Source organism: Macrobrachium nipponense, chromosome 39 (genome assembly GCF_015104395.2).
Source record: "Macrobrachium nipponense isolate FS-2020 chromosome 39, ASM1510439v2, whole genome shotgun sequence".
NCBI lineage: Eukaryota > Metazoa > Arthropoda > Malacostraca > Decapoda > Palaemonidae > Macrobrachium > Macrobrachium nipponense.
In genome coordinates this window covers 6,765,686-6,776,631 of record NC_061099.1, presented here as the reverse complement: position 1 = coordinate 6,776,631, position 10,946 = coordinate 6,765,686, and the positions used below count along the sequence as shown (strand labels likewise).

The window sequence follows — 10,946 nt, the reverse complement described above, 5'->3', positions numbered from 1 at the left end:
TAGCCTATGGTTACTCACTGGCTGATAGCCTATGGTTCAGATTATTATAAGTCGCTGGAACAAAACACATGCTTTACAATATGTAAATTGACTCTTAACGACGAAACCTTTATCTAATGCTAAAGAATGAGAAAGAACAGGAGACAAACATACAATAACTGGGGCGCAATAAATCAGGCACTAAGGCAACCGACCCTAACTTACAAAATCTAATACATTTTCACTCCTTCATAATGAGGAAATGCCGGATAAAGGGTGGATGACGTCTTTCCCTAAATCAAACCGCCAGTCTGCCCCATTCACCCTTCAACGCTGACTTTACAATCAAAAGTCAGTGTGGCCTAAATGGTAACAGATTCAGTGCAGTTCCAACGCGAGACCTATTTAAATGGCCAGGCTCTACCTTAGAACCACTGTAAACCGGGGCGAATGACTTGAGATATAGAATACAGTACGTCATGAATTAGCAGGTCTAATTTCATCTCATGTAGATAATAAGGCACCGTTCTATTTATTTTGTGAAGATTAAATAAAAAAGAAAAAAAACTCATCGAAGCCTATCTACTAAGTCATCGTCTAAATCTAAAATACTGAATGACAACACCAATGCGGCTCATAATCATCTTCATAGCAATGAACATGACAGAAAGCCGAGAGAGCTCGCACAAACACACACGCACACAAACTGGGAAGAAGAGACATACCCGGCTTACATTTCTTTCATCTGAAGCCGACACAGGGCAAAAACGGCTCGGCCGAAAGCAAGAAAGAACGGCACAGTTTAACAGCTGAAGTAATTTCGCCAAACGTTCCTCCGCCGAACTAGATGACCCAATCAGGGTAACCCAGTGACACACAACTGTGTATCTCGCTAACTCCCAGATAAAAAAAGAAAAAAAAAACGTTTATTAAAGTACAAGCGAGTGAAAAGCTAAATAATACCGTAGATTGCCATCACTAAAACTAGGAAACTATATCGATTTCTTGCAAGGAATAACAGTCAGTAGACTTCTAGCATGGAAAAACTAGGAAACAGTAGACTTCATTCAGGGTTTAGATTCCATTAAACCTAGACGTATATTTCTGGGTGACCCACCAAACATATGTAGACCTATATTTATTGCCATCATGAAAACTAAGAAACAGTAAATAGACTTCTTGCAAGGTTAAACTAGTTAACAGCATATAGATTTCGTGCAAGGAAAAACTAGGAAACATTACATAGACTTCATTCAAGGTGTAGATTCCATTCAATCTGGACTTATATTTCTGGGTGACCCACCAAACATAGACCTATATACATATTCATTGCCATCATGAAAATTATTCAATTGTATATGAAATTCTTCCAAAGGAAAACTGGGAAACAGTATATATAGACTTCTTGCAAGGTTTCGGGTCCAAAAGTCTAGACCTACACGTATATTTCTAGGTGACCCAGCAAACACAGACCTACATTCGTAGCTGACCTGCCAAACTACAGACCCACATTTCTGGCCTAAATGTCCTTTCAGGTAAACTAAAAAAAAAAAAAAAAAAAACAAAAAAAAAAAAAAAAAAAAAAAATATTCAACGTTTCACCCGAACCGCTTTTCATATCTGAAGGAAGTGGATAAAATTATCGATCAATTGTCTACATCCCACGAGAAATACCAATGAATAATTATCTTAGTATGTGAATAACTTCAGCTATTTCACATAGCGAATTGAGCTGACGAGGTTAAACATCAACTTAGGCCTATGACATCAAAAGGTTTGAGAGACAAACTGACAGTGACCTCTAGACAGGATAAACAGGGTTACAGGAGAAACGAAGAGAGAGAGAGAGAGAGAGAGAGAGAGAGAGAGAGAGAGAGAGAGAGAGAGAGAGAGAGCCGGCGCAAGCGTATTTGCTACCCTAGGACACCGCACAGCTTCCAGGACGATCTGCTCTTTCCTTTAATCTTCCGAATTCTCCCCCGCCGGAGCATCATATATGTATGTGTCACGAAGGGTACGGCCGAATGGCCAGAATAAAAAACGTGGTAAATGCGCAAAGGCCTGAAGGTAAATCCCCGCCATTCCCCCAGGTGGAAACGCGAAACAATCCTACGCATTTATCACGTTATATCCTTCTTGAAGGCTGCCCTTTTTTCCCCTCCTCCCCCCTCCCCTCAACAACCGCCTTATCTCGCAAAGGACAAACCGAAGCGAGGGGAAACCACACACTACTGACCTAGGACGGCATACTGAAGGCAGCACAGGAGCGCCAGGAGATAGGGGAGATGTTTATTCCCCGTCATTTCACATTACACTCTCAAAAAAATCCTCAAACGTGGATGTGTGATGTGCACTATTCCGGGACACGAAAGCGACTACTCCGATAAGCGGGGAACGGCTGCGGGCGGGCGGCGTGTCCTTTCACCTCACTGGACAAGAAGAGACTGACTGACTGTCGGTCGGAGGACTCGGACAGAGTCGCTTCTTCTTCTTCTTCGTCGTCGTTCAGACGGGACCGTGAAACCTCCGTCCGGTCCCCAGACCCCGCCCTCCCTTCCTCCCACTCGCCCCCTCCCCCAAGGCCACCCATCCACCCACGGACTTCACCCCCTCCCCCCTCATGTCAAATCCCAACGACCACCACGCACATGCGCGCGCACACGTACACCTGCACGCTTACAGGTGTTTCCTCAACCCGCTTGAAGGCTGGAGAACAACAGGTATACACGGCCTAAGAGGGTTTTGCTATCAAGTGACATTAACTTGTCGTATCGCCGGGAGCTGTTGGCGCGAAACTAGACGATATATATTTCGCGGGGGGAGAAAGAGAGAGAGAGAACCCCTTTCTTCTCTCCCCTCGCGAAACCCTTCCATAATCTACCCTCCATTTGCCCCCTCCAGTTAACCCACTTCTGTAACGTTTACGTCCGAGGAATTCGCTATGGCAAATGAAGATACATGCTGCCCACGCCCAAGTCTGACATCACACTTACCTCGACAGCGGCTTCGGTGGCGGAATCATACATACACTTACACAGCCTGTGATGAAGTTGTTCCTCTTCGGGCGTTGGATAGGCAAGTGCGATATGCTTTGTCTTTCGTCAAAAGACAAATGGCAATTTTTTCTACCGAATTCTTATAAAAAGACGTTATTTCTGTCTGCAAATGAGACTGACAACAAGACACCTGTTTTAATTGCGTGTGTTTGTATATGCATTTACTCACCTACACACGCACATATATACTATTTATATATGTGTGTGACGGTATATTATAAAACATTAAATTAATTAAATGAGGGTACAATGAGCCGGATTTTAAATAAGGTATTCGTCATTATAATGCAATTTTGACCCTGTCATTCGAGTATGAAAAAAAAAAAGAATGCGCATGACAGTCTCCGCAAATATGGAGCCGATGCATCATTAAAATCAAATAAGGCTCATTTGTCTGATGCATTAGGGTCGAATTTCTGCAGCCTCAGAGAGAGAGGGAGAGAGAGAGAGAGATTGCGTAAGGCTGAGTCTTCGTAGGAGTCTTCATTTTCTTATGCCCATGTTATCAATTGTTTTTTATCGCTACATTTATTTCCAGATAATTGAAACGTTTTTGGCAACAAATTAATTTTGAGTGTAATAGATAAAAATGGAAAATTATAGGGAAGCAAGTGAAAAGAGAAAGGCTGACTGAAGTGAATGCAGTGTTGTTGGATGTGCAAGCGAGAAGGAAGGCAGAATTGATTGATGCAAGAGGGGAAAGGTTAGCGTCATTTAGAGAATGCTTGTGCAAGTGACTGTTGAGGCAGTGAGGATGGTGACAGACAGACAGACAGAGAGAGAGCCTGACAGATTAGGCCTATACATCCTCTAGCAGCTAAGAAGTAAAGTGGGCTATATCTCGAAGTTCCATTAGTTGCCTCCGAAGCTACTTAGAATTTCTGTTACTTTCTCGTCACAATCTACTTTCCATTGTAGAAAACAATAAAGGCAAGTTCAACTGGCGATCTCTCTCTCTCTCTCTCTCTCTCTCTCTCTCTCTCTCTCAGTGGCTACACTTGAAATCCTGATAAAAAGCAATAGCTCTGGCATGAAGAGAGGCGATATGGTTTCTTGGAAACTATTTTCATGCTTTTCCAAATGTGGGTGTTGTAACTGTACAGTCCATATATTTCTGCCCTGTTCTCTTCCACTCTTTAAAAAAAAGACAAGCTTCATTAGACCAGCGGCCGGATTAAACTTTTTTTCCCTACAAAAAAAAAAAAAATTTCGTTGGGTAGATAGAAACTTGAAATGCAAGGGATCTTTCAGCTATTTAACGCCTGAGCGAACATAAGCTGAAAAGAGACCATCGTAATGAAGGTCAAACATAAACCTCCTCGAGCATCTACTATGAGAAGTTAATTAGGCCTATGACTTGGTCGATAGCGTGCATCTTAACCACTACTTTGGACCGAAATGAGGCTGGCTTCTTAATCTCTAGGAATGTTCACTTGCTTGTATGGTGTTTTTACGTTGCATGGAACCAGTGGTTATTCAGCAACGGGAACAACGGCTTTACGTGACTTCCAAACCACATCGAGGGTGCACTTCTATCACCCGAAATACACATCTCTAACTCCTCAGTGGAATGACCAAGAATCGAACTCGCCGCCACCGAGGTGGCAGACGAAGACCATACCGATCACGCCACTGAGGCGCTCTATGAGTGTGTAGGCTAAGATCAATTGTATAATGTTATTCTCAACTGATTTGCTGAGGAAGTGACACCCGAATCAGACGTTCCAAGGATTTCTTTCCGGGCTCACTCAGTAGTCCCGTACCTTTCGGTTTTTATAAATTTTCCCTTTAACGAATCTCTGGTCTTTTATTCTCTCCCCTGGTTTTCCTTCGTTATTTGCTTGATTTTATAGATTTTAGGTACACATGCCAAACACTGGGCAACTAAGGCCACTCAGCGCTGAAACGGAAATTGACAGTGAAAAGGTTTGAAAGGTGTTACAGGAAAAAAAACTCGCAGTTACACTATGAATCAATTGTTAGGCGAGGGTGGACAGTAAGATGGAAGAAAGACAATAATATGAACGGAGGTACAATAAAAGGAATGAAAGCAGTCGCAGCTAGGGGTCGAAAGGACGCTGCAAAGAACCTTGAATAATACCTACATTGCACCGCACGAGGTGCACTCACGGCGCTTACCCCGCTACGGGGCCCTTCGCTTTTGAAAAACCAATGATATCATGCTTTTTAGTCAAGTTAATTTAGAAAGCTGATCGGGACAAGCGTTTCTTAGTCCCAGGTATCAAACTTAATTTCAGAGTTGTTGCCTGAGTACAAACTCTTTAACCATTTAAAACTACTGAATATGTATAGTACGAAACCTTCAGCCTACTAATGAATCTGTTATTAATTGATTTAGGAATGAGAGAGTTACACCATGAAAGCCAAGAAATGTTTACAATCAACTTTTATTACCAAAATCATCCACTACTCTCAAAAAAGGTTTGAAGTAAGCTACCTAAACGCACGCATGAACAACTGACGATCTATCTTCAAGCCCCTCCGTCACGTTTAACCTAGCTTCCTCCGTACGTACTTGCAACGAACCAATCTTTCCGTCGTACGTAGAAGTGCTATTCAGTATGTCTTGCAATTGTTGCGCTGTGCTAGCATCTCTAGACCTTTTCAAATAGCCCTTTTCTATCGTCTCGTCGTTTGTTGCGCTGGTTACTTTTGCCAGGTAACAAGCAACGTAGAAGAGTCGATTCACATCCGCCAGCGTCTCGCCCCATAGCCTAGTCGACTCGTCCAGCAGGTTCGTTAGGTACTTCGGATCGTCGTATTTGTTCAAGCTGCATTTAGCGTCTTCGCTAAGTTGCAGCTGGTCAGATTGGAAGTTCAGGTCAAACCTTTTCACTGCTCTGCTCTCCCTTCGCTTCCTCGAAAGGGGCGCCCACATCGTTTGCAGGAATCGCAGCATCTGCCTCATATCTGGTAAGAACACCTCTCCCTCCCTCAAGACGAGCAGGTCGTGTTCATATGCTTTTGAAAGCTGACTAAGTTGCGCTTTTGCTTCGTGTTCTGGTAATATACTTTGGGAAGTACAGTTTAAAACTGCGATGTACCTCAGTGACTGTGGAGCGGTCGATGACTGGTTACTGGATAGGTTTGAAGTAGTCGTAGCTGTAGACTCATTAAAAGACTGTGTATCTTCTGTTATCAAAGTGGGTGTGACTGTTGGTACGGAGCTTCCAGTCTCCGACTCTGACTGTTGATCCAAAGGGGGAAAGGAGGTGGGTGATGAAACTGTTTGAACTGCTTGTATGCTGGCTGAATGTTCGCTGATTACATATGTTGGTCTGTCCGTTGGGTTTGTCAACAAACTTGTTGACTCAAGGGGAGTGGTTGGTGAAACCGGTTCTTTCATTTCTGTACCACTCACGGACGATTGCAGTTCTGTTGATCCAAGGGAAGTCAAGGTTGCAGAGGCGCCGTCGACTGCAGACGTAACTTTTCCTTCCGGCAGTTCATGATTGGTTGACTGCAACTTTTTTGCTGATTCAGAGGTGGCAGCAGTGGTAGATCCTCGGTTTATGAGTGAGGTGTTCAGGGACTTTAGATATATTTGGGTATCCTGGAAATCTGGAACGGAAATAGTATCATTTATGTTTCTGAATCATATCTTATTTAGGAGAATACACTACAATTAAGTAGGATATCCACATTAATGTTCCATATGACCGTCAATCATTCATAAACGTTGGATTTAAACTGTAAATTTCCAACCATATACCAAGTGCTATCATTAAATTTATGAATATAATGTTTAAGCATAGGCATAGTACAGTACATCAGTTATATACATACTGAACACTGAAGAAAAATAGCAAGATAATACCATTACAATGTCTGGAAAACCATCATTTGTAAAACAAAGTAATTTTTTTTTTTTTTTTTTTTTTTTTTGCTGTATAGCAGAAATTTGACTTTATAAAGCTTTTCGAGATAAATGATGACAATTGCAAGGTAAATTATTTGGGCCTTACTTAAGCTGGATTGCATTTATATTAGAGTTGCTGTTTGAGCATAACATAACTCATCTAGAAATAGACAGGGGAATTTATTAAGATAATTGTAGCTACGAATTTATGGGGGATTTCCTTGCATATATGAAAAACACGCAGACAGACGTTTTAATCAGTGATATCACTTAGAAAAATCGTTACAAAATGCCTAATTTGTTTAATCTCCATTTTTTTGTCAAGGATGAGTAACACCAGAGCGATCATGGTTTAATGTCACGTGGATACCAAAGAGGCAAGATCACACATTCAAGCGCCTCGCTGAACAACGTCCAAAGTAATACTTGTAGTTGATCTAAGAGAATCCATATTTTCAACTGAACAGAGATAAAAAAAATATATATAAAAAAAACTGTTGGTCTACTGTTAAAAATGGTGCAAGATGATATTCTAATCAGATTAAGAAACAACTGCACGTTACAGAAGAACAGCTCCCCATATAATTGCAATCACATCTCTTTCTCAATGAGTCCTTTACAGCGACGCCATTTCAGATTTGTCTTGTGGGAGGGGTGGCTGGAAGGTTTAGATCTTATGGTATGGGTAGGGTGACAATTTATTTGACTTGCGAAAGGGGGACAAAAGTATATAATAGGCCCATGCGCACTTGCACTTATGTTGAGTCCTTATAAATTCAGAAGTTTAATACAAATATATTCAATTACAGGAGATGATAAATGAGAAAGTCTGTCAATCGGTGTTTTTACTCAGACATTATCGCTGACATTTTAATGTCTATCAGTTAGTGTTTTTATTCAGATATTATTGCTGACATTTTGAACAGAAAAATATTCTTTAAATTTTAAGGAAAATTACAGACATTCTTTGGCGTATTTTTGGCTTGATTTGATCTTTAAGTATATTCAATAACAGGAAATGATAAATTAGGTTTATCAATGACATTGGTTTTATTCAGACGTTATTTGTTGCTGACATTTTAAACAAAAATTAGTCTCTAATTTTTAAGGACAATTGTAGTAATTACATAAAAATAAGAAAGGTTGAAAGGGGGACATTGGGGCGTCCCCCAAAGACCGCAAATTTTGGGGGGATAAAGAGTCAAAAAGAGGGGCTGTCCCCACCAAAGGGGGACGTATGGTCACCCTAGGTATGGGCGGGGTGGCGAGCAAACGAGCTCTATTAGCTAGGAGGCGGGGGGGGGGGGGGGGGGGGGGGGGGGGGGGTGGGGGGGGGGGGGGGGGGGAGGTGTCTATGAGCAAACCCCCACCCGAGAAATTGTTGAAGTTTGTGCACATTTCGGAGCATTCTGAAGCCATATACGATTCATCCCGGAGTGAATTTTACTATTACAATTATTTCAAAGGCTAGGGGGGCGCGAACCAGTGTCTTCAGGGGGGGGCAAGTGCCCACCCCAGCCCCTCCCAAATGACGCCCCTGGACCGCCCTTACCTCTCAAAAGCCACGAGCACCTGGAATCCAAGTTAGAAACAGGAAGGAGAAGAAGGTGTACCCCGTACGTGGCGCACTGGAGGCAACCTGGTACTAGCGTTGAATCTGTGCAGTTTCCAGTTCTCGTCAGGTTGCCATTATCTGCAAAGGAGGACATTGATTAACATGTACAAGTGAAACAACACCAGAACTCCTAAATACACGATGTATTGTAAACTCACTGAAATGTGTAGTGGTTGATCAAATGATACTAGAGTGTTTCGTCAGCAGAGCTTCATGAGATGACTAAGCCGATGCCTCCATCTAGCTTGGGCACCAAGAACACTCGGAAAACAGGTGAACTTGAAAGATTGCACGAAAGTTGCTTTATACACATAGCTCTACCAAGTAGTATGGCGGGGAGGAAAAGAGAGAGAGAGTGTGTTTGTGTGTATGCAAGGTAGTTGGAGAGAGAAAGAGAGAGAGAGAGAGAGTATGCCAGGTAGTTGGAGAAAGAGAGAGAGAGTATATCAGATAGTTCGAGAGAGAGAGAGAAAGAATTTACCAGGTAGCTGGAGAGAGAGAGAGAGAGAGAGAGAGAGAGATGCCAGGTAGTTCGAGAAAGAGAGTACCAGATAGTTGGAGAGAGAGTATGCCAGGTACTTGGAGAGAGAGAGAGAGAGAGAGAGAGAGAGAGTATGCCAGGTAGTTGGAGAAAGAGAGAGAGAGTATATCAGATAATTCGAGAAAGAGAGAAAGAATTTGCCAGGTAGCTGGAGAGAGAGAGAGAGAGAGAGAATGCCAGGTAGTTCGAGAAAGAGAGAGAGTATGCCAAGTACTTGGAGAGAGAGAGAGAGAGAGTTTGCCAGGTAGTTGGAGAAAGAGAGAGAGAGTATATCAGATAGTTCGAGAGAGAGAGAGAAAGAATTTGCCAGGTAGTTGGAGAAAGAGAGAGAGAGTGCCAGGTAGTTCGAGAGAGAGAGAAAGAATTAGCCAGGTAGCTGGAGAGAGAGAGAGAGAGAATGCCAGGTAGTTCGAGAAAGAGAGAGAGTATACCAGATAGTTGGAGAAAGAGTATGCCAAGTATGCCAAGTACTTGGAGAGGGAGAGAGAGAGAGAGAGTATGCCAGGTAGTTCGAGAGAGAGAGAGAGTATATCATATAGTTCGAGAAAGAGAGAGAGAAAGAATTTGCTAGGTAGTTGTAGAGAGAGTATATTAGTTTGAGAGAGAGAGAGAAAGAATTTGCTAGGTAGTTGGAGAGAGAGAGGGGGAGAGTCTGCCAGGTAGTTTGAGAAAGAGAGAGAGTATACCAGACAGTTGGAGAGAGTGTATATGCCACGTAGTTGGACAGAGAGAAAGAGTATACCAGTAAGTTCGCGAGAGAGAGTATGTGTGTGTGTGTGTGCCAGGTATTTGGGGAGAGAGAGAGAGGTGTGTGTGTGCGTGTATGCCAGATACCTTGGGGAGAGAGAAATGAGTAATAAGTAGACAGGACGAGAGACGCAAGTCAATAACTACCTGGTAGTGGGCAGGGCTCTTGAAAAACGTCACACGCCTCGGTGAAGAATTCCAGGTAGGTGTGCAGTGACGTCATCCTATGCAAGTACTGAGCTGATAATGACGTCAGAGTACTGATGGCTGCCTTCTCTATGGCAAAGGAAAGGTCATCGATAAGAATATGATGAATTTATGTTGCACCTTTTACGTTCTCTCTGCTCGGTCTCTGTGGAAGCTGAAACGACTTTTACGAATGTTTTCAGTTACTAAGTGCTGTAACTCTGTTGTTATGTACCTGGTGGGTAGTCAATTGTAGTGAGTCAAAGGCAGGTTGATCGATTGGGTATGTTATTAGCAAGTCATCGTAAGTTACTTGCTAAGATATGCATATATATATATATATATATATATATATATATATATATATATATATATACATATATATACATATATATATATACTTGTATATTATACATACAAATGCATATATAACTAATCTTTATATATCTATTATACATATATTCACATGCAAAGAAGTAATCACTCCACAATCACAAGTGAAACCGAAATAAATTTTTTACTCACGTTGGGATCGAACCCGCTATCTTAAGTAGTTGTGGTTCAGTTGGCAACGCCCTTGTCTTTTAATTGATGTGTTTGATCCGAACATGAGTAAAAAATTTATAAATTAAAGATATATATACGTGTATATAGATACATACATATATTATATATATATATATATATATTATATATATATATATATATATATATATATATATAATAATAAATATTTATAATATATATATATAGAGAGAGAGAGAGGAGAGCATGAGAGGAGAGAGAGAGTAACCAACCTTCCAGCGCCAATCGTATTTCCAGACCAAGTAGGTAAATGTCGACGATCTCTCTGCAGGCCTTGTCCCTGGAAGATATGACCTCGACGACCTCGTATTTGCTCTCTTTAGGAGAAGAAAAATCGATCAATAATAATAAATAAAA

General features: G+C 41.7%; 2 protein-coding genes across 2 annotated transcripts in view; both read right to left on the bottom strand.

Moving 5' to 3' along the window:
- Positions 1–2,412, bottom strand: part of LOC135210085 (low-density lipoprotein receptor-related protein 4-like) — a 471,815-nt gene extending 469,403 nt beyond the window's left edge. The window contains exon 1 of the mRNA XM_064242883.1: positions 2,216–2,412. Within this exon, the coding sequence (XP_064098953.1) occupies positions 2,216–2,282 (67 nt within the window). The 5' untranslated portion in view covers positions 2,283–2,412. The remainder of the gene's footprint in view (positions 1–2,215) is intronic.
- A 2,655-nt stretch (positions 2,413–5,067) lies between these two features.
- LOC135210074 (uncharacterized) overlaps positions 5,068–10,946 on the bottom strand; it is a 30,337-nt gene continuing 24,458 nt past the window's right edge. The window contains exons 4-7 of the mRNA XM_064242872.1: positions 10,802–10,906; positions 9,966–10,094; positions 8,468–8,608; positions 5,068–6,617 (exon numbers count right to left, since the gene is read on the bottom strand). Of these exons, the coding sequence (XP_064098942.1) occupies positions 5,494–6,617; positions 8,468–8,608; positions 9,966–10,094; positions 10,802–10,906 (1,499 nt within the window). The 3' untranslated portion in view covers positions 5,068–5,493. The remainder of the gene's footprint in view (positions 6,618–8,467; positions 8,609–9,965; positions 10,095–10,801; positions 10,907–10,946) is intronic.